The 24,079-nt window shown below is 40.5% G+C and overlaps 2 protein-coding genes across 6 annotated transcripts in view; one reads left to right on the top strand and one right to left on the bottom strand.

Moving 5' to 3' along the window:
- ERICH5 (glutamate rich 5) overlaps nucleotides 1–16,228 on the top strand; it is a 22,399-nt gene extending 6,171 nt beyond the window's left edge. For 2 of the 5 annotated variants that reach the window (XR_010428962.1, XM_064648061.1), the window contains exons 2-3: nucleotides 3,899–4,315; nucleotides 6,271–6,701. Coding sequence is in view for 3 of the 5 variants with exons in the window: in XM_064648061.1 (XP_064504131.1) it covers nucleotides 3,899–4,315; nucleotides 6,271–6,428 (575 nt within the window). In the remaining 2 variants the exon portion in view is untranslated. Of the gene's footprint in view, nucleotides 1–925; nucleotides 2,879–3,898; nucleotides 6,702–9,711 lie in introns of those variants that run through there. The other 3 variants (XM_064648066.1, XR_010428961.1, XM_064648053.1) reach the window with 3 other exon arrangements.
- RIDA (reactive intermediate imine deaminase A homolog) lies at nucleotides 14,126–24,068 on the bottom strand. Its single transcript, XM_064648087.1, has 6 exons — nucleotides 23,907–24,068; nucleotides 19,947–20,052; nucleotides 19,314–19,368; nucleotides 18,496–18,564; nucleotides 16,911–16,966; nucleotides 14,126–16,497 (listed from the first exon to the last, which is right to left on the bottom strand). Exons 1-6 carry the CDS (start codon nucleotides 23,966–23,968, stop codon nucleotides 16,435–16,437), a joined length of 411 nt encoding a protein of 136 aa, XP_064504157.1. The 5' UTR covers nucleotides 23,969–24,068; the 3' UTR covers nucleotides 14,126–16,434.
- Between the last annotated feature and the right edge of the window lie 11 nt (nucleotides 24,069–24,079).

Raw genomic sequence — 24,079 nt, 5'->3', positions numbered from 1 at the left:
GGGTGAGCCGGGCGGGGGTGAGCCGGGCCGGGGTGAGCCGGGCCGGGCTGAGCCGGGCCGGGGTGAGCCGGGCCGGGGTGAGCTGGGCCGGGATGAGCCGGGCTGGGGGGTGCAGGCGGGTGCTGAGGGTGGGAGGCCACGGTGCTCTCAGCCGCGGGGTGGTCTCGTCCCGTCCCGTCCAGCCGCGGGTGCGCGACCCGCAGAAACCCCGCGGGGCAGGAGCCCGTCGGGCTTCTCCCGGCTTTCAATTCTGCCTGAGCTGTGGATGGAACTGCGCTCTGTGAGCGATGCTTCGAAACTGCTGTTTCTTGTGAATGAATGCCTAAGTCCCCTTCCGCTCCTTTCCGCCAGCTTGTTTGTTTGTTTTTTAATTTCCAGACAGGTCCTGCTGTTGGCCGTTTCGTGTAGTACCTCTTCAACCCAGTGCCTTCCCCCCCCCATTTAAAAGAATAGCGAACTAGCAATACCTGACCCCATTATCCTTCCTGTTTTTTGACAAAATTCACCCCCGACACCGTTTGCAGCACCGGCAATGCTCCTGTGGCTTTGACTGGCTCAAGTCACAGCAGACTAATTTTGTGTGCAAGGTGTATTTGTAGAATGTTGCATAAGAATATCCTTGCTATTCAGTGGAAATAAAATAAAACTTTGTTTCCATATTCATCACACTTAGCTATTTGCTCCAAGGATGGTTTGGAAACGTTTTCATATGAACCTGCATGCTGCAGTTACAGATATTGGCTTCTCGAGTAACATACTTCCTGAAGGCATATACATAAATGTTGTTTGCACTTAATTTTGCTGCATTTCTTTCTTATATTCTCGCGTTATAAGTACTTGCTGTTATTTTGGCTGCAGCATCCATGTTTTCTATATGGGTTTATTTTCCATGTGTTGTCTGGCAATGCTGTGGCTTGTGACTGCAGAGACGATAGCAGGTTGTATGGGGTGAGTGTTGTCGGTGCCACTACAGAGCCAACATACATTTGCAAACTGAGGAGCCCAGCTGAAAGTACCCGGCAGAAATCTCTTTATCCTGTGCCTGCTGTCTTGTTCACCTGGTCAATGTAACAATTCCTCTGCCTTTCCGTCCTCCACTGAAAGATGTTTGCACAGGAACACCAAAGGGCTCAGGGAAATAACTGAACTAATTTATTATGAGTATTTTAAGAATTCTGTCTAGGCACCTGTTCATGTCAGGATAGGTTATGAAATGTAATAAATTTGTAAATTAATGTCATGGTAAGGATGAAGTGCAGTTTGTAATTACAGATGAAAGATCTCCATTAATTGGGCAGTTACCAGCCAGATATATTAATAATTTTAAATCTAGTTTAATAAGAAAGGACAATTTGAAAAAACAACTTATCCAAAGGTGTTAATGTGAGGAAATGTACATTTAATGCAGAAATGTATTTAAAATAAAATTAATTTTATTAAATGTATTTAATAAAAACAAAAATCTGAGGCTTCTCCAAAAGGAAAAAAAGAAGGCAAAGGGAAAAATACTGTTGCCATGGCCCACTTAAATTCACTGTGTTTGTCATTGTTTTTCAAGCCGAAATTATCTACAGCAGGGAAAATAAAAATTATAAATTTAAAAATAAAACAAAACTAGCCAGAATCCTAGGAATGTTGATTGCCACATGATGTTCATTCTTCTGGGGGATAAAGGTATTGAATAGATTACTGTGAGGATTTTTTTTCCTCCATATTAGGGAATTCTTTGCATTTCAGATGAGAGCAGAGGAATGCTTCCACGGTTTCCAACAGTGCAGATCTCATGTTGCATGGCAGTATTTTATAAATTCAATTTATATAAAACATCTTGATTAAGAGAAGGCTAGCTGGAAGTTACAAGGCTGATATTTGTAGAAGCTGCAGGAGATTCCCAGTAATAATAGGTCTGAGGTTTGTTTTTTTTACTGCTAACAACAATTGAAAACATTCTGATTTGAATGGCTCATTTATTTCTGTCCATAAGTTTTAAATGCTCCTGACACCAAGCAAGGTGAAGGCATTTAGAAGTGTCCAAAGAGATGAAAAATAAGAATGTGAAAAGATTAAGTCTCTGGTCTCTGAGCATACATTGCTTTTTTTTAATCACTGCTTAGAGTAGCTTTAGGTTAAGATTTACTTGCTGTTATTCCAACTGGGTATCTGTTTCACCTTGAGCTTCATGTTAGAAAAATGAGTGCCTGGAAGACGAGGTGTGATAGAGATCAAGAGAAGGTAATCAGGGGAAATATATTTGCTGTTTCTTGTAACACAAGAACTGTCACTCAATGAAATCACTTGCATGAGGCTTAAAACCAGCCAGAATATATTTTGCAGGGGGTATAAGTGGGCTGCAGCTCTCATTGCCACTGGTCATGGGGGAGGCTGAGAGTAAATGGATTGAAAAGGGCTTGGGCAGGTTGACAGAGGAATGTCCACTGATGGACTGAAGCTCAGCCCCGTGGGTTGGGACCATCTGTCCTTTCCCTGTCCCTTGGCAGCTGTCAGAGGCTGGTTCTGCCCTTTGGGGGCTCTGTGGTCTAACATGCGTAGCTGAACTTATCTCCTGTTGTTGGAGTTGTGTTATAAATAGCCATATCTATGTGGATTTGGAGGGCATGGTTGGAACTTGGATGGGTTTACAGATCTTGGGACAAATGAGATTTTATCTATGTTGTAGTCAAAGTTGCTTTCTGTCCATCTTGACAGTCCAGATTCCCAGTTCTTGCTCTTCTTCCTGCTTGGCTATCCTTCCCTGTTTCTCTAGGCACATGCTGACTAGGTGACACTTGCTGGCAAGGTGTTTTGCTTGAATGCCTCAAAAGAACTGTGAAGTTACTTTAAAGCAGCAGTATTCAAGCAGCTGTTTTAAGAGCAGGAGGTATTACCTTTTTTTGCTGTTCATCTATGTCTGTATGATCACGCATAGATGTGTTCACCTGTGAACAGTATCATATGATTCTGCTTACTGGTTTTGACAACGCAATCATAATTTTCTCAGAAAATAACATTTTTCCAGTTGTGTAATTATTATATAAACATTTCATACATGAATTACTAGGGTTTTCATCCTGGCATTCCTTTGAAGAAGGTTAACTGCAAGCTCTTGTCAAATTGATTTTAATCAGAACATTATTAAATCAGTCTGATGGGTAGGTATAGCTCATTTTGAGTCTTCAACTTTCATACTTAAATACCTGTCAGAGTAATTTTGTCAGTTCTTTATTCATAATTTTTTTCTGCCAAAATCCATTGCTTTACTAGCCAATAAGTTGATGAAAGATGAAAGAAGTGGAAGTTAATTTGTTTAGGCTTCCTGTTATTGATTTTTTTATTAGACAGAGGATACTATGAATGGTAGTTTGGTATTGAAAAAGACAGACAAATCAGTTTTTGTTTTAAGAAGTGGGCACTGCTCGTCCTTCAGAATGAGAACATTCTCAGGGTTTTTCATTGAGCCCACCTGGAGGCACCACTAGAATTTTCCCACGTGCGGCCCAGACCAGCAGCTCCCTCACACTCATCACATTGATCCTGTGCTTGGTTTGGGGCAGGATAAGGTGCTTCCTTGCATAGAGTCCCATCACCTGCAAACCACCTGCACACTTCAGATACATAAGGCAAAATGTAATAGGACAGTGACCTGTAAACAGGTCGGCTCTCTTCATATAAAAATATATGATATGCTTCAAATGAAAACTTCCTTTTAGTGTAAGAGCAGCACCATCTTCTATGGGATATTTGTGGATATGTGCAGCACACCTGTGAGAGGGTATGTTCCTAGCCAGGAGGGAGCTCTTTGACAGGTAGTGCTTATGCGGTTCACTGTGGGTTTAATTTTCATTGAGCTTACTACTCACCAATTCTCTTTTTTCTTTCTTTGCCCTTCTGCAACTAAAAGCATCATCAGGTGCAAACACCTTGACTGCAGACAATCATGAAACCATAGCTGACCAAACACAGTTGGACCCAGAAGAGGATGTGAGCCTTGCCTCTGAGGAGACAAACCTAGGAGAGCATCTGCCAGGAGAGGAGGCTGCAGCCATGATTCTGGATGTTGAGGAGAAGACCGATTCAGTCAGTAAAAGGGAGGAGCCGGAGGGCACCGAGCCCCTGCCTGCAGGAGCAGAGGAAAGCTCTGAGCTGCCTTCTGTGTGGAGAGAGGAGGGCAATGGGCCTTCACCTGCAGCACCAGAAGATGTTGGGGCACCATCACCAGGACCAGCTGAGGACAGTGGGCTGGTAGAGGGCAGTGACAGCTCTGTAGTGGAAGTCATGGATAAAGTACATATTACTGAAGAGGACCACCTCATTGAGGGTAATATTTGTACTTTCATAAATTCAGGAGACCAAATTTTGCCTCCAGAGACATCTGTGTGGGTACTTTTGACTTTACTAAGAGCCTCACAAGAGCTTCTGGAGTCAGAATTTGGTCCTGGAAGCCTGTACTATGTGGAGCGTAGAAGAATGTGGGTGAGGAAGCCTCAGATTTACAAGTCCAAGCTGTAATAAATTTAATCAGCATTTCCAGTCATTATCTCTGCTACTTCATTTCATGTCCTTTTTGTTCTTAGCAGGTAAAATGCCTCACCGTACCCCTCATTTAAAACTTTGTGTCTCTGTATAGCTCAGACACATTCCTTAATATTTGCAGAGCCCAAAGGCTCCATTACTTAGTCACATGTATTAATTATAAAGCAACTCTCCCTGGGCACATAAAGTTGGAGGCTGCCTGGATGTGTAAGAAAAAGCATCTCTGATATATGCCTGGCATATCCAGTCTGTCCTAGAGCCTTGGCTACTAGACAAGCTAAATAGAAGTAGTAGCAGAGGGACATTGGGCTGGGCTTTCAAAAAATTTCTGGAGATGACTAGCAGTGGAGGAAGGCTGCATGAGGAGGCAGTGGTGTCTGAGATGGCAGATATTTCCATGTGCAGTGAGAGGGACCTTTAGTGGGAGATGTGCTTGTTCCTGAAAATTGTAGGCTATGCTCATCTTTGGGTTGGTGCCCAACTACATGGACTGCACATGCAAAAGGTGAACACTTCACAGGAGGAGTCGAATTTCTCTTGAATTGTACAAAGTAGCTTGGTAAGGAATCAGATACATCCTGGGGGAGCTTTTTTTCAGGGAACAAGCAAGCGAAGCACAAAGAGGAATATTTCTCTGCAGGGAAACATGGTATCAGCAGCCTTCCTCACTCCGCATTTGCCTTGAAGAAATGCAAGATGCAGGAGAAGGACTGGTCTGTGTGAAGTCCAGAACCAGTTACACACACTACCACTAATCCTGTGGCTTTGCTCTGCATGTCTCTGAACCAGCTGTATAAATCTCACTCTTTGCATTCCAGTAGCTGAGCAGGGTGGTTGACTTACTTTGTCCTCTCCTGTGTCTCTCCACAAAAGAATTTTGAAGTTTCCTCTACATAACATGGGCATCTATCCTTAGGCATACAGCCTCATTTTATGTAATGAGTAAATGACAGGATGCTCACCTGTTAAACTCGCAGTCTTGCCCAGTTGCAAACTCATTAATCACCATTTCTAAGCCTCAGGGCAGAATGCTGAAGGCAGAGCAGCACACACTGAACATTACTCTGCCACCTCATGTCTGTGCAAACACATTTACAGTTGACTGTTTGGCTGAAGATGAGTCGTGGGGCTTTGAGCACCAAATGATGTGTGCAGGGCCACTGAACAAGACTTTAGGAAAAAGAGTTTTGCTCCTATTACTTCCAAGCTAGATGTAATAACTTGTGTGCATTCTCTTTCCATGAGGCATATGATGAAGAGGCTTTACATTTTTATTCTATGGTGCATAGGATACTTAGCATTTGTTTCACTTTCCTTTATTCTTCCATAGCTGTGTGAGGAAATGAATCAGGGAGCAACTTCCCAGGGAAAGCACAAATTCAACCAAACTGGCACGTTACCATGTATTCTATATCCATTTTGTTCCAATTGCAAATAAAACTGCACATATATAAAATAAAATCCAGGAAAAGTAATTTGAACAGAAATAGTACTCATGATGTCTTTTGGATATAGCATCAAGGGGATTTTGTGAAAGCATAAGGAGAACTTCATGGGCATGAGGCATGCATATAACTGGATGGGATCATCCTGTTTGTTGTCTATGGATTCATTCAGGGGTACCTTGGTAAGGGGCATTGGAGAGCTGACAAAGCAAAATTAGGTTTACAGAAGGGAGCTGGGGCGCTTGGTGCTTTTCTCAGTGGATGCTAATTTGATCTCCATGGTTACCATTCCCAGGTGAGACGGGAGAACAGGTGGAAACTGAGCTGCTCAGTGAGACAGTAAGTGGAGGGCCTGAAACAAAAGAAGAAACAGGAGAAGCTGTGGATAGTGCAGCAGCGACAGAGATGGGTATGTTGACAGAGGAGGGAAGGACCACATGGGTTATTGTTTAGGAGACAGAAAATACTGTGCTGTCCTTAATGAGCACTTCTTGTCATTCCCCTACTGGCAGGCAGCTGCTTTCTGCATTTTAACACGAGAGCATCATAAATACTTTTGTTTACATTAAGAGACATTTTTGGAAGCAATCAATTGGAAGTCATGCTTTTTACATGGGTCGTCTTTATACAATACATGAGCCTTACCAGAGATAAATTATCCAGCTTTGGAGAGTATGCTAGACTGTGACATGCAGTCTTGGAAAATAAAAACCTGTGTTAAAATCATGACTCTGCTCATTATTATTTGCAGGCTTCTTTTTGTGAGCTAAGTCTTAAAGCTGCTTTGTGATTTCCATTCTATGTCAGTCATTTTAGATCCCCTCGTTCTTCATATCAGTTGGAATCAGCAGGTGAAAGCACATTGCACAACAAATGTAGTCAAATGGTGGGAAGAAAAAGTCAGAGGCCAAATAAAGTGCCTTTGAAAATTCATCATACGAGTGAAGAGAAAAATTCGAGGAGATGGGATTATCCCTCTGGCAGACTTTGAAATTATGGTCACAATTCTGTCAACACAGTCTTTCTGCAAAAGTTATTTCTTTTTCTTCCTCCACGTTCACTAAGAATCCCACACTCAAGTCCATCACATCAGGTGATTACATGCCCCAGAAGACAGAATTAGAATAATAGAATTATTTAAGTTGGAAAATACTTCTAAGATCATTGAGTCCAACTGTTGACCCATCACTGCCAGGTCCACCAGTAAACCACGTCCTTAAGTTCTACATCCACATGTTTTATAAACACTTTCAGGCATGGTGATTCTACCACCACAGATTACCCTGTGGTATTGCTGAAATGTGAAAAGGGATGAGCAGGCAACACAGGCACCTCCTCTCTTCCCCTGTTGAACTTATTGCATGATGAAACCATCTTTCCCCTCTCCCCTCTCTCCTAACCACCATTTGTAGCTATGCTCAAAATCTCTCCGGGATAGTGAGTATTTCTGTAATTGAGGACAGCTTTAGCAGAAAGGGTAGTAGATATCTTACACAAGTGCCTTTCATGACTTCCAAATGAAGCTCTTGCACCTGGGATGAGAAGTTTTTGGTTCCTTCCCAATGCTAGCATACACCAGTATATGCTAGTATATGTCAGCTTTGAGCTCCCAGCAGCAAGCCAGCTTGTTCCACTTGTGCTACAAGACTAAGAAAAATGTTTTTCAGCACAAGCACTGCAGCCTGGAAGACCAGTAGGGTGATGGTCCAGCAGTTTGGTCAAGGCATAAGTGCCTTTACGACTTTGTGATTACTCAAGTAAAATTAGATCAACAGCGATAAAACAAAAAAAATTACTCACCTCTCTTTAATTTTCATGTTTGGCAGTTGCTCCCCTTTATACTGCTACTTATTAAGCTAGCCTGTGAGGACAAGCAGATGTTGGCCACTGACAAGTGTGCTTTTGCAGAATTTTTAGATTTATGCCATGTAGCTTTGCTTATGAAGTCAAAACAATTCTATTCAATCAACTTGTTTTTAATGTCTTGCCCATATGCTTTTGCAAAGAATTATCTCTCTGTGCTGAGTTCAGCAAAGCACTTGATTCTGGGAGAATCAAAGAACAGTTTAAAGAACAGCTTCCTGCTCCTGAAGAGTAAGAGAATCATAGAAAGGCTTGTATTGGAAGGGACCTTAAAGATCATCTAGTTCCAGCCCTCCTGCCATTAGATCAGGTTGCTCAGGGCACCATCCAACCTGGCCTTGAATACTTCCAGAATCCAGAAATTTCATCATGTGATAATTACAGCTTTATTGAAATACTTTCTGCATTTTCCCGCTTTGACAATATTCTCCTCAACAGTTTTGTAGGGAAGCAGAAAAATCAGCCCTGCTTCTGTGTCTGTAATGCATTTCAGATGATAGGAATGCATTGATGTACACAGCTCAGAGAATGGCTGCGGGCAAGAGGAGAAAACAATGTTAAGAATGGAATAGCGACCATTTAAACCTGGGATGCTGTTGTGTAAGGGAGCAATTCTTTCATCTTGAAAGGATATTGAAGAACTAAAACAAGATTCTGGGCAGGGAAACAGAATGGCTTAAGGGAATGAAAAAATTCTTACTTTGAGAGACATCAAAACCATTCAGAGCCTTGCCTCTGAGAGGGTACAACTAAGAGGATATGAGCTTTTCCTAGTGCAAAAAAATATTGCTCTAAAGGTAGCCGCAATCCACCTCTGAACGAATGCTCAGTGACATGCTAAGTGTGTTGAATTAAAAAAAATTCAAAACCATTAAAGGTAGTTGGTTATTTTTCATGCTACATTAGCCATCTTCATGCTAATTAACTGTCTTTGTCACAGTCAGTCACTGCAGTTGGATGTCTGTCACTCAACTTGATTTCCATGCAAATTTCCCACCTTCCCACCCTCATGGAACACCATTATTCACTATGAGGAAGTGCCATGTTCTCATGTTCCCAATCTATCCTTGCAGCGTCTTCTGGCTGGGAAAGAAGTACTTTGAGCTTGGGTGGTCTGACACTATGATTTCAGCCAATCATCCCCTTGGCCACTTTTTTTTTAGCTATCAAGGAAGCCAGTGAGCCTCAGAACTTCTCAGCTGCTGATGGTTAACATCAGTAGTTTCAGGGGCTGGTTCCCCAACCATACTTTGTCACGGAATGGCTAAGGTAGAAAGGTGCCTCTGAAGCTTGTCTAGTCCTGCTCAAAGCAGGGTCAGCTGGAACAGGTTGTCCTGTTGGGTTTTGAATCCCCAAGGATGGAGATTCCATAAATTGTGGGCAGTCAATTCTCATCAGTCAATTGTCCTTAGAGAAAAAAAAAAAAAAAGAAAATATTTTCTTATATTTAATACTCAGTTACTTGAATTTATGCCCTATGTCTCTTGTCCTTATTTAAGATTTAATGTCCATGAGATGCCTGCCTCTATGTCAGATATGACTGAAAGGATCTAGTGATTTCAAAAGTTGTTAAGAGAAAAGGCAGCAGGGTGGGGAGGAGCACGAGACTGTTGCAGCATAATACAGAGGTGATGTTAATGTCTGTGAGAGGAAGACTGTATGAACATGATGGGGCAAGAGGAAGCAGAGCCAGTGGCTGCTTGTGGTCATTTCAGGTCGACACAGAACATTCTTACAGATCTGGGAGAAGAACAGATACCCCCTTCATCCTGTGATGCTTCCAGGGAACTTTCACTTTGAATTCTGTGAGATGTTGTGAATATCAAGTTGTACCTTCAATGAATCGCTAAATTAATTTTTCCATGTGTTTCAGAGACAACTAATAACAAGGAATAGAAGTTATGTCTCTATGAACATCCTCTTCTTGGGCCTGCTCTTCTGTCCACATGAACATTTTAAAATTTTATTGGGTTGGGAAGATAGAAAAGCTTTTATGGATTGAGCCACAAGCTACAGACACATGAATAAAAGGCATCAGAAAAAGTTTTACATAATATAAATATTCTTTAGTTCAAGCTGCCAAGATCTCAAGTGTTTGAAATACCTAAACTTTTACCACCCTGCCACAGAGTGCCTTCTATACACAGTGGGATAATTTTCCAACAGCAGTATAACCATTCAGTTTTCAATTAGGATTTTTTTCAGGTTCAGATAACTAACTTCAAGCCGTCTATACCTTCAATCAGCCTTATATAGGATAAAGAATACAGTGCAACTTTTTTTTTTAAAGTGACTGTATGCAGGCAATTTCTTTGAGTGCCTGGACTACCAGTGTATGGAGCTGCTCAAGTGTATAGCTTAGAGGACTGCGAGATGAAAGTGCCCATTTACCAGGCTGTAACTAAATGCAGAGGTTAGTTTTCCAGAAGATAGAAGATAACAGGCTGCATTGTCCAGGACCCAAGTAGTATGTGCTGCTCACTCCCCATTTTTAAACATAAATTTATTTAAAAAATAGTAGTACAATATATGTGATGACTTCTGCAAAAACAGGGAGAAGAGGGCATTTTTAACTGGGTAGGATGTTTTAGTAATATAAATCCTAGAAGATAATTTCACAGCTATTAGCATTCATGGTGATTAACAACCTGTCTTTAGCTGTGTAGCTCTCTTCATATGCATTTGTGGCTTCTAAAATAGATTTCTAACAAGAGACAACTGTAAGCCTGTTCCCAAAGGAGATGCCATCTATTATATTTCCCCGTAGAGCTGTCCTCCCAGAGAAGTACACCATCAGGGACTGTATGGGTTATTTTCCAAAATGGTAAATAATAATTTTGGAGCTGAAGCTGAATAGCAAAGCTTTCAAACAAATTTCCTGTGAAAATGGGTCCTAAATATGATTAGTGTTATGGATCAGACAGAAAGTAGAAATATGTTCTGATGGTGAATGTTGCAAAGGGACTATATATTGGATATTGTTGAGGACTGTGTTAACAGGATGCTCTAGCATTAGGAAGTAGAACACGGAAAAAAAGTCCATTACTTAAAAAGAGCAAGCACGTCTGTTTTATTAGCTTTATTGTACAAAAGGACTTAACAAAATTTGGTGCTGCATGTGCACATCTGACTCCAGCTGACTCTGGTTTGTATCAAATAACCTAGTTGATATCCTTGGGCTATCAGCCTTTTGTGTAAGCTGATATAACTTGGCTGTATCACTAAATCTAAGGTTTTCTGCTTTGCAGCACTCTTTTGAACTTGTCAGCTTCATTTAATGTCAGCATCATATAGGCAACACCATATACTTTTAGAACCCAAATGCATATTTACTATTTTTTTAGGGATTTTTTGCTAGGTGGAAGTTGCTTTTATTTTATTTTTATTTTTACTAGCTTTCTATAATAGAGAAGCTAAAATGAGCAGCTAATTCTATAAAAAATTTGTGAGATCTAATAAAAAAGCAAGAGTTAAAAATCCAAAGAGAGGTAGTCAAAACGTGACGAAAATCCATGAGAAGCATACTATGCACTTTGGAGAGCTGAGGAGGGGGGGAGCAGGTACTGAGCAGGATGAGGACAGCCCTGGGTGATACAGGACTAGGCTGGGTGTACATCCAGGGTCCAGGACTCCCCAGGAATTTCCACCTTCAGCTGCATCTCAGGGCTGATTTCCTCCTGTGAGCTGGGAATTCAGGTCAGCCACCAGCACCTGTGCCAGCATAACCTCACTCCCAAACACAGGAGATTAAATTGGTGGAGGAGCCACGCTGACTTCTTGTAAGACCACGAGTTGCAGTTTGACCAGCTATATTAAACAATTTTAAAGCATAAACCAAGAAGAGTTCTGTGACAGAGATCAGTAGTATTCACAGCAATAGAGGAGGCTGCACTTGGAAGCAAAATGTGAAGATACACAGGAGTCAAAATGACCTGCTCACCTCAGTCACTCTTTTCTACCACTGTTTTAACAAGGAAGATGGGTGACAATGTATGTTCCTACCTCACTGTTCAACTTTTTCAGGTCATTAAGCAATGCAAATAGAAAAAAGATGAATATAAACCAGTCAATGACTCAACAGTATCAACCTTTGTCAATCATCTTCATCCTTACATATTCTATAACTACAACAGATGAAAGCTATTTTTCCTTTCTAAAAGATGAAATATGCTTGATACTTTGTTAAACATGAAAATTTAAATCACCTAAATTCTTACAATGCAGCTGCTAGATAGATGCTGAACATCTCTGCCTTGAGAAATAAAACATTCCTACCTTGAAAATTTCATTGGGGTCTACTATTCATGATCTGTAAGCTACCAAAGCATGTACTATGGATAAAGGGCCAAAATGCAGTTATTTGCCTCTGCAAACCTGGGACATCACAGAGGTTCCCAAGGATAGAAACTGGTCTGTGTATCGAAGAGCTTTTTCATGTTAAAGGCTGGGAAAAGGATATGCTCCAATGTCTATGTTTTTTAACACAGGCAAGCATTTTTGAAAATTGCTTTGTATTTTATCAAAAGCTGGACAATCTTCAGCCCTCAGCTTCATCCAAGATAGAATTAATTACTTCATGCTGCAGGGAGAGCTGGGCAGGACACTTGATGGAACAAACTGGATTTCCAAGCAAACAAGGAAGTTCTGATAGAATTTTTTTTTTAATTACCAATAAACACAGTCCTAGAAGAGGTTAAATTTGCACCCTGTGTCAGCTCCATGCAGGCACATATGCACCCTGTAAGATCTCAGAAGATACTTGGCCATCTGACTGGCTGGGATTGGCTCTTTCACTCAGTGAGGAGCTGCTTTCAGGTAAACACTGCAGCAAGTGCAAGTGCTTGTAGCAAATTAGGGCAGGTTAAGTGCTTTAGGAGAGCAAAGTTAAACTTGGCACTGAAGTTTATTTTTGCATTGTTTAATCTGTAGAGTATATAATCATTTGAAGAAGAAAAAGTTCTACTAAAAGAAACACCTGGTAGAACATGCATGTTTTGGTATTTCTTTACTTTCACAGAAAGAGAGGACCTGTTTTGTTGTGGTTTTTCAGTTACATGTGATGGAAACAAATTCTAAATGGTGAAAATGGGATTCCACCAGCTGAATTCCAACTTCATATTTTTGCACGCTAGCGGCTCAGTCTAGCAAACAAAAAAAGCTATGTTTGACTTGCCTCTACCTAAAACAGGTTTTATTAAATATCCATGTACTAAGTAGTTTGTATGCTAAGACCTAAGAGACAGTCATGATACTTGCTTCTCATATTAGAGAATTACAGAGCTTAGCCTTTTTGTTTTAAAGAATAGAATCAAATAATAAAAGTCTGCTTAAAAAAATAAATGTTTTATACACCTCTATGGAAGGCTGATTGTTTATGTTGAGAACTGTTATAGCTGTAAATAAGAGGTTTTTTCAGTCATTCTAGACTTCCTGTACCAGAAGAATACGTATTTAGATCAGAGCCATTCAAGAAAAGGCTCTGATCTAAATATGTAGTCTAAAAACTACAACTGGTCTCCACCTAAAAAATCCTAAAGCTAAAAGTGAATTTTAGTTCCTGACTTTTTGCACTGATAATAATGTTTTTAATGGAATCAATGTGTTCTGCCTTGTTAGCTGCACCCAGAATGCATTTTTTCCAGGTGTTTCACTTAAATTTCAGTCTCAGACTGACCCTTACTATGTAAAGCAATGGTGTATTAACATTATTCCTACCAGGGAAGTCTCCCAAAGGAGTTCTATAAAGGGCTTACATCAGCCAAAGCACACGTCAGCACTCCAAACAAATATCGAAACTGTCATCTAGTGTTATGTTCAAGGTTGGCAAAGAGGCAGCACAGCACAGGTAAGGCAGAGAGGTAAGAAGGGATAACCACAGCGATTATACAAGGCTGAACTTAGCTGATGTTCAAGACTATTGAAATCAGCTGATTTACGGGAACTTGAACTATTTGTACAAATAAGTGAAATAAATTCAAACAACACAATTATATGTGAACAAAGCTGTTACAGAGAACCCCAAATATAAATTAGAAATTAAACTCCATTTAAATGGAGTTCAAATGTAACTTCATTCAATTATATTATTCTTATTAATTGATAAAGTGAAGCAATATCTGCTCTTTGTTTCCTAGAAAGTCATATCCATATTAGTATACTAACTCCTTCCTAACAAGTCTGACCATGTGTTTTCTCAGGAGGGATTGCTTATTGAGTCAGAGTTGTAGAGCATAAACACATTAATAGTATAGTCAAGGAGACAGAACAAAAGCAGAAGCCAAAACTAATAAAGTTTATGTGTAGGAAGTTTATTTGCAGAAAAGTTAGGTACTTTTAAAAAGTTGTTTGGAAGTTCACTGTTGAAATACTGAAAGCATTGTTTCGCTTCTAATAAAAATAAGTATCTCCCATTTTTTCAAGGGAAAGCAAGATAATACTGTAAAATATCACACATCACAAGTATATGCTTACTGTGACAACCTCATTATGAATGTTTTTTCTATAGAGATACAATTTATAACCTCAGTGAAAAGCAGAAACAGCCACTTCCCATCACATCCAGGAGGGTTAAATAGGGCTGACTTCCTCACAACTTTCCAACAGTCCATCTGGTGTACGCTAAAGTGATACCAGGAATGCATGAAAAATACAAAATATTCTTACTGCAACTGAAGTAACAAGATCTGGAAAGCAGAGCTGGTGAGCAGGAAGGTAAGAAACCACGAGTGGGACACCTACAGTTTATCCAGGGATGGAAGATGATTCACACAGTGTGGCTGTGCTATTGCATGCTGGGGGATTTTCAGACAAGGCAACATCTGCATGTGCCATGGCAAGATTGACAGCAACATGGTGCTGCCAGATTGGATTTTCTTGTGTGCTTACCATATGAAAACCATTAGCCAGGTAAAAGTATGCAAGAGGAGCATCAGTAGGCTTTATGCCCAGAAATGCACACACAGAACTGAAGTTTGGGGTCGGAGAGCTGAACAGACAGTATTGGGACTCGCCATGTGGCAAACCACTGTTATGCCTTCTCCTCACTGTATTACTGCTTTTGTGCTTACCAATATTAAGTGAGTGTGATAACACAAGATGGGACTAGAAATAGCTTCTGAGACGCTCAATCACGGCACTCTGGCATACAAACAACTGCCTCTGGAAGGAGCAGCCTACGAGATTCCCTCTTGCAGTACATTGGATAAAGCAGGTACACATCTCCACCGTTAAAACAGTACTTTCTCCAAGATGCTGTTTATAGCTATTTTTACTTTCTACACAAAGACAGTGAAGACACAGTGACAGTAGCATCCATACGCAATCTGATGGCCATCCTCACAGAAGAGAGCAAAAAAGAGATGTTGAGGTGGACAGACTATAGCAGGAAAGAATTTCTGCTCATTTCCCCCCGAATAAACCAACTGTGCTTAGTCATGTGGCTGTGGGGAAGATGGAATCAACTCTGCCATGAGGCAGCTGATTTTCAGATACTTAAAAACACAATATCCATTGCTACTTGGTTAGAAGATCAGTAGGGATGGGATAACTTACTAGCAGCACCAGTCAGACTTCTCAATATGGCTTAATCACCCCATCAAACTGATGCTTCTGACCTTAATGGCAGCAAAAAAAGAGCCAAGAACTGTAATGCTACAATTGCTGAAATCGTCCTGTCTTGGAGAATTTCATCCTTAGCTATTAGGAGAGATGTAATAAGCCTATTCTTCTGGTTCAAATTATTTCTTGTTGAGTAAGCAAAATGCGGATTTTTTTTTTGTAATGGATAATCAAAGCACAATCAGGAAAAGAAGTTTGTCCCCAGAATAGACAAGCACATTTTTGCAGCTGCAATTATATTTTATTCTCATTAAACTTTTTTTTTGTGGATTTTTGCTTGTTTTTTTAAAATCAAAACAGTCAAAGTTGAATTGCTATGAAAAAATTATGAAAAAAGTTCAGGTAGATATTAATTTACAGTTGATTTATAAAGTTAGCACTTCACTTCAGAAAAGCATAATTTTCTTATTTCTGAAATTAATATTAAGTTTCTTAAACAGTTGCTTACATATGAAAAAAGTGACTCCCAACAGTAATCTATTATGTAAAGAAAGAGGTTAAGACAATTCAGAAACAAATGGAGTAAAATTCCCCAAAGTGAAAATATGTCCTACGCAATTCAAGTGTTCTGCTTTCTCATTTCTGTCATTTTTTCTTATTTAAAATTGTTACTTACAAATCATTATAGTTTTCTATGTCCAGATCACACATAGAATAACTTATGACAGTATAACTGTTATAAGTTCACCCAAACATGTACCTTAATACCTGAATATCCAGTGACCATCACAAAGTGGGCCCTGTCCTGCAATCAAGATCAGCTGATTTTAGCAGGACTCCCACAGGTTTCAGGGTTTGCCGGCAGAGAACTCACTGTAAGCTCATATTTTAGAGAATCCAAGGCCCCAATTCGGAAGAGGGCACCTTTCCTTGGTAAGGAATGTAACTGCTGTTAGTAAACTGTAGGAATGGGATGTAAGGGAGAAGTATTAATCAAATCCAAAACTGCTGCTGTAGGATATCCAGTCTCTATTTATAGTCAGGCTGAAGCATCTTGGAGGGGTCCCTGAATGGCAATAGCTTCAATCTCAACTCGGGCACCCTGTGACAAAACAATGAAGGAACATATTAGGAATTTAATGTACCTATTTTATGAAGCAAGTGGATGTACAACACAACCTTGAAAGAACAGTGATATTTGAGAGAGATTACACTTCTGACAGATTTAGCAAGGTTAAGTAATATTGACAATTCACTTTACACTTACTCAAGTATCATAAGCCCTTACTTCTAGTGTTGTAGCTATCTTCCACAATAAAGAAATTTATATCTCATATTCAGATCTCTGATAATGTGTGGGAATAAGACTGGTATACTTAGAAAAAAGCTTATTAGGAGTCTCCATTAAAATAATTGCGATCAAAGCTATTTCAGAATAAGAAAAGCTGTCAGAATGCTTCAGAAGTAAGGTATTTCAGAATGGGGGTTTTTTGTAGGCAGAAAAGTGACACTTACTTTGGGCAAAGCAGCAACTTGATAGGCTGCCCTGGCTGGAAAGTTTGCCTTGAAAACTGCAATTTAAACAGAAATATCCACTAATCACTGAACTCTGCTTGATAAAACACAGTTCAAAGTAATCATATAAAATGCAGTCAATTTGAACAGTTCAAGGCTACAGGTCTCCTGTGCCAGCTATCATTTTTGCCTTTTTGGTTTGTTTTGGTCACTGACTGCTCTCACATCTCAGCAAGCCATCATTCATCACTAAGAAGCCAGATGCAGTTGTAATCTAGTGACCAGTGATATTTGCACTCTGCTGATACTGCAGGGTCTTAACACCAGCTTGGCTGAAAGTGAAAGATTAAATCAGAATGGTGATCTACAATTGCAAACACCAAGGAGTAGGAGATGGCTCTTTCATAGAAAGAGCAAGAGAGAGAAACAGGCCCCTGACAGAAGAGTCATGAGCAGAGACCCCAGATTTATGCAAAGTCAACAGCAGTCCAAACTTACTCATCTCAAAGGAAAACAGAGAAAAAAATAGGCCCTTGGCCTATTCCTCTGTGCCCGCTTAGACCTGGCGGTCACAGGTGTTAGAACAGGGGGTGAAGCAGAGGGAAGGGTACTGGTAAAGATATAAGAGCTGAATTTGTAGAATCATAGAATAACTCAGGTTGGAGGGAACATTTAATGCTCACATAGTCATATCCACCTCCCTGCCACAGCCAAGGACATCTTTCATCAGATCAGGTTGCTCAAAGCCCCGTCCAACCTGACTTCAATCGTTTCCAAGGAGTTTGTGTAATTAAATGAAACTTTACTCAAAGCTGTTAATCACTGAGATAATAACTCACAATGAAAGAACAGCAACTGCTTTCTTGAACTACAGGTAGGAGGCAACATGTAACTAAGTGTCTAGGTGGCCTGTTTTTACCCTGCTTAAACACACACACCATTCCACTTTGACATGCAGAAGACTGTGTTGATTGCTCATCAATGAAAGACTCCATTCAAGATCAGATGCTGCTACCCAATTAAAGCCAAAGGAACATAAGGAACTCCTGTGCATATTCTCTCAAATTCTTCTGCACAATATGGGTCATTGGCATCACCTATTTCAGTTTACATTCAGTTTTGTTAACCAAGCATTGTTTGGTTTTTTTCCTCAAGTGGAGCATCTTTGTATAAAAAATGAGCCCTGTCTCATACCAATAACCCACAAATTGTTCAAAGATATAAATAGACTTTAAAGAAATGGAGATACAAAATCTAAAATTAAGCATTTGAAGGCTGCCTACAGTAGAATTATATTAGGGACAACTGAGCATCTATAGAGATAGAGGCATGGAAGATCAACTTGGAGGGATAGCAGGAGCTGATCTTCACAGGACAGTGAGTGAGTGAGATGGTAGGTCACAAATTTACAAGAAATTAGGCTGTCCTTGATCTGATGCTTGCAAATGAATTTTTTTAAAATTTCTACTGGAATTTCAAACAACATGGAACTGCATCATCTGAGTCATTCAAACACTTTGAATACCATGAATATAATTTGTTACACAAGCCATACTGGTAAAACAGAAACAAAACATCTACTTACATTGCTTATAAACATCATTAATATCATTGTAGTCCTTCATGTCTGCCATCAAAACTGTAGTCTTCACAACTGGAAATTATATAACTGCAGTTATTTTAGACCTCGGCCTTGCATACAAAAGTTGAAAAACTTTAATGCATCTCTTGCTTTTATTTCATAAAGTTCTCTTGAGTAGTCTAAACATTTTGATAAGTTTTCCAAACAGATACTGATCATTAGAGCTACAACCTAAAGAACCACCAAAAAAAATCTGAGTACCTCGTATGTAAGAAAACTTTAAGGACTTGAGGCATTCCTGACCAGCTCTGAAAAAGCCAAAATCTACCAAGAGGCACAGAACTGACAAGCAAGTCAATTAAAAAAGCTGTTGTAAACCAACTGTTGGCAATAACTTATATCATATATAATATCTGCTGTGAAAAAAAATCCATAAAAATGCCTGAAAATACAGTCTACTCTAGAATTTTTTGCCCATGACTGTCTAAGGCAGCATTAATCCTGGTCTGGCTGACTATTAGAGTCCCCCCAAAAAAAGTACTGAAAGTGTCTAGAATATTAACACCATAGACACAAACCTTCTTTTACCTGGAGCAAAGCCTAGGATGCTTAAAACGCCTGTAGTCAGGTGCAGCTCTGTCTATACCTAAGCTTTCCCAGCTGGAGTTAAAGTATTAGTACCAGTGGCAGAAACTTTCAGTGAAGAGTAGTGTTCCATTGATACCCATTGCAAAGATCACTTTAAAGGTCACTTGATTTTTTTTGTATTTTAATTCAGGTAAAAACAACTACTTGTTTGCCACCATCATAGCACCACTTACCATTGCAATAGTCACAGCCTGCAGCTTTCAGGATTTCTCCCATGTTTTTTAGAGCCTAATGAAAAATGAAACAAAAATCTTTTAACTATCAGGTTATATCCGTGTAAGTATGCAAATACGACTTGTAACTTGGCTGCATCCATGTTATATTGTAAGTTCACCCAGCAAAACCTCAACTGTCAAAACTGACCAAAATAAAAACTAATAAAAGCGAGCCTCTAATAAACCATAAATATTAAGTCATCTATTCATTAGATGTAAATTTATGATGCAGCTCCATCTCATCTTATTCCACCTCTTTGCTTTTGGGGGAATAAATCTTTCCCCAACTCAAGCCAGGGTTTTTACTGGGGTGTGAACCTTTGTTACAAACATTGATTCTTTCTTACTTTCCTATATAAAAACACTTCCCAAATCTATGTTTTTATGACATAAAAACATAGATTCCTCCCCTGACCTCCAAGTTGTCCAAGCAGAAAAAAGACAGGGTTAGGATGGAATGACTTTTTCTTGCTTTTTCCTCATCTGGAGGATGCAAAATGCACTTTCTAGTCTTCTCAATTTCTCACAAGTCCACATTTAACTAAACACATGCCAATCCCAGTACAAGTTCATTGCTAGAAGACTTCTTACCTGCTTAGCTTCCTCCTTTGCTCCTCCAGAGACAAGCTGCCCGGTGGAAGGTTCTAAGCCTATCTGTCCTGCAATGTACATTGTCCGGTCCACCAGCACAGCTTGGCTGAAAACACAAGTCACATTGTAGGTTTAATGTTTCCCCATTAAAACATCCAAGTGTCTGAAAGCACATGTCAAATTTTCCACAGTAGTTTACAATATCTCAGAAAGGAGACCGAGGTTATGCACACACAAGTTTGTACACACAGTCATACACTCACTAGGTGTATGCCTTTGGAAGTGCCAAGGTTAGGCCATCTATGGAATTGCATAGACCTGTTTTTGAGGAAATAAACCCCATTTCTTGCAAAGGTTCAGAGTATGAATGCAGCAACACAACACTAAACTGACCTATAGATTCCACACTGCAGATAGCACAGATGCAAGGCAGAGTAAATGGACATTTTTTGCACACGTCTAGATAAATATTCCATCCTAGTTTGGGAAGCAGACAATGCCTTTTATCTACATCTCAGCTGCAGAGCGATGAGGGGAATGAAGGGAAAAAAAAACCCACAAAAGAAAGAAAAATCAAAAGAGGGCTCATTAGAAAATTTAAGAGTTTTCCTCTCAAACAGGCACCACGGTAATGAGTTACAGCTGTGAGGTGACACCCTGCCCACTAGTTTTTTGGCAGTATTCTTCCATAGTCATGAATTTGGGCAGTCAGCAAATCACCTTGATCGCTCCATCCCCAGAACAATCACTCTCCTTTCACCAAATAACCTGAGTGACCTGTTGGCTGGGTTAATTCAGAAGAATGCAGAATTAAAGCTAGTTGCAAAACATTTTTATATAAATGTCAGGTGTGTTTTTGCTGAAGTAGAATTAGCAATTATTAATGTCTTTAGTTATCACAAAGAGATTAAAAGATTAAAACAAAGATTTAAACTACCTAGCAAACATTATGCAAGAAACATAATTTAATTCTCTTCAGCTAGTAATTAAAAATATTTTGCAAAGGAACTAGAGAAAGATTTTTTGAAAGTGTTTGTGGCGTGTCAATACCTTTTTTCTTACCTCTTCCATTCCACAAGAAAATGCATTGTTTTAACCATTCAACAAGTTTCTCAAGCTACATAAACTGCTTGAGCACCTCCCTTAAGTATCTGAAGGAGTTTAGCTTCCCTTAAATGTCAGTAGAAATAGAAATGGACACTTTCAGAGTACATTTTTATGACATCTCTTCTCTCAATTGAGATTGACTCAGTTGGATTGTCTCAATCCAACCTCACAGGTGACACACCTGATTTAGGGACTCAGTAAAATGATTAAAGTCAGGCAGTTCAAACAGGGCCATCATTCCCTTCTTTCCTTTTATCCCTGTCCTACATTCTCCTGTAATTTCATAAGGGGAAAAAACAGCCAGTAACTTATTGGATGTAGTAAAATATCTTATGTGACAACTATTTTTTCTATCATCAACTAACAAAACTGGAGTAAATCATGGAACAACACCATTTAAAGATGAGAAACTAGTGAATAAAATAGTTTTCCAGCTGACAGTCTTTTTCATAGAAAATATGTGCCTGTACACACACGCTTCTTTAATTTTCTTTCCTACCATGTCCTGCTTTCTTTGAGGCACAGGCCCTCAGCGCATAAACTTCTGTTCTGTTTGAAGCGCAGAGAACCATGCAACAAGAAGGTATGAGCCCTCTAGAAAAAAAGACATTGTCTTGTACTGCTTATTATAAAATAAATGACATGACAAGACGTTTATCTCAAGAAGCCTTAGGAAAATCCTAAATCACAAATAACTAGGGAACAAACAAGCTGAAACCTTCTGATACCACTGCCAGACCAACATCTGCAACAGCCTTATTGGGTCTCCTTCTCTGCTCCTCCTCAGCTTCCTTCTCTTGGTATGCTTACTGATGGACTCCTCCATTCACTGAGACTAGTAACAATTTACCAGCCAAGGGGTGCAGTTCTACTGCAGTCAAATGCATGAGTGAAGCTCAGAGAAACTTCAACCACACAAACCCCAGTGGCAGTTATTTCTTGTGCAACTTTTCTGCTCACTGGACTTTGACAAGTTTAGCGAAATCTGATAAACTAAGTTAGTGATAAACTCACTGATGTTAGTTAGACCTGTTGTACAATTAACAGGCAGCATAATAAGAAGTATTTCATCAAGCACTATCAGTAAGCACAAAATGTTGGAGTGCAGTTAATCCAAAACAGAAGTGGATAACTATATTAAAGACCAGGCCAGTGTGGTGTGTGCGTATGCAGCAGAAGAATCATCACCTTTCCATGTCTCAGATGTTCTCCTAATGCCAAGCAGTGCCGAGCCCCTGGCTGCAGTACAATAACAGTTTATTGTTTACAGAAGTTAACCTTCATGTCATGTCTCTCAGCTTCCAAACTTTGTATTTTTCCATCTTTATAATGTCTATAAGGAACACACAGTTTGAAGCTCAGAAAACTCAGGACACAAAGTAATGCAGACAAAAATGCACCTGGAAGGCAATAAGGTACTATTGGGAATACAAAGACTGAATGCAGAATTAAAATTTCTTATAAAATGCCCTAGTAAAAACCCCTCTGTACCTTAGCTGTAAGAGTATGCTATACTGATTGAACTTTTTTTTCTCATCCCTATAGTAAAGAGAAACCCTTCTGCAAATAAAAGTGGGATTTTTCTTTTTTTTAAATTGCATGCAGATCTGCTGCAACAACAAACTTGTGAAAACATTGAACAACATCTTACATATTTTTACAGCAGTTAGTTTTTAGACTGAAAAGCATTTACAAACATTCAAAATAAGGAAGGATCCACAATTCTGAGGCACTGAACTCTCCATCTGCCCAAGCTCACCCTGGATCAGGCTCAGCCTTCCCTCTCCATCACCTCCATAGTCAGCACTCTGTAACTCTCCTGCGCAACACGCTTGTCTCTAGGCAAACACATTTTCCTGGAGAAGAATCGTTCTTCCTCTTGCAGTTTATTTTTCATTCACTTCTTGCCACTAATTTTAGAATTATTTTCCCAAACTGACTTCTGGAGGGGCATTTTAAAACGATTAGGGGACATTCCCCTGCATGTCACTGCAGCCCTGCTCCTACTGCAGGACTCGAGGTGTTCCAGGGGTTACCAGGGAGGGGACCAGCCCCTGCTCAGGGGTCCTGCCCTCACCTCAGCCCCTGGGCTGCCTGACAGACCCTACTGGGATCTGCCGAAACTCCACCAACAAAACATCTTCTGCTTCTCCTAAGAGACCTCTCCCTCACAGAATCACAGAATTGTTAGGGTTGGAAGGGACCTCTGGAGATCATCCAGTCCAACCCCTTGCTAAGGCTGGGTCACCTAGAGCAGGATACACAGGAACGTGTCCGGGTGCGTTCTGAATGTCTCTAGAGAGGGAGACTCCATGACCTCCCTGGGCAGCCTGTTTAGTGCTCTGCCACCCTCAATGTAAAGAATTTCTTCCTCATGTTGAAGTGAAACTTTTTGTGTTTTAGTTTATGGCCATTGCTTCTTGTCCTGTTGCTGGGCATCACCAAAAAGAGTCTGGCACCATCCTCTTGGCACCTGCCTTTGAGATACTTATATGTACTGATGAGATCCCCTCTGTCTTCTCTTCTCTAGACTAAACAGGTCCAGCTCCTGCAGTCTCTCCTCACAAGAGAGATGCTCCAGACCCTTCATCATCTTTGTGGTCCTCTGCTGGACCCTTTCCAGTAGCTCCTTGTCCTTCTTGAACTGAGGAGCCCAGAACTAGACAAAGTACTCCAGATGTGGCCTCACTAGGGCCAAGCAGAGGAGCAGGATCCCCTCCCTCAACCTGCTGGCCACACTCTTCCCATGCACCCCAGGATACCATGGACCCTCCTGGCCGCAGGGGCACTGCCAGCTCCTGGTCAACCTGTCATCCACCAAGACTCCCCGATCCTTCTCAGCTAAGGCATTACCTGTAGGGACCCAGTGCAGGGGCCTTGGTAGTGCTGATTATTCTCTTCACGAGCGAGGCCATAGCTGGCGCTGCTGCTGCCGTCGGTGCCGGTGTTGCCGTCGGTGCCCGCCCCTCCCCGCCTCCCTCAGGATCCCGCCGGCGCACTACCCGGCCGCCGCCGCCCGCAGGGGT

Source organism: Pseudopipra pipra, chromosome 1 (assembly GCF_036250125.1).
Source record: "Pseudopipra pipra isolate bDixPip1 chromosome 1, bDixPip1.hap1, whole genome shotgun sequence".
NCBI lineage: Eukaryota > Metazoa > Chordata > Aves > Passeriformes > Pipridae > Pseudopipra > Pseudopipra pipra.
Note: the sequence above shows the minus strand (reverse complement) of the source record. Positions and strands in the feature narration are given on the sequence as shown.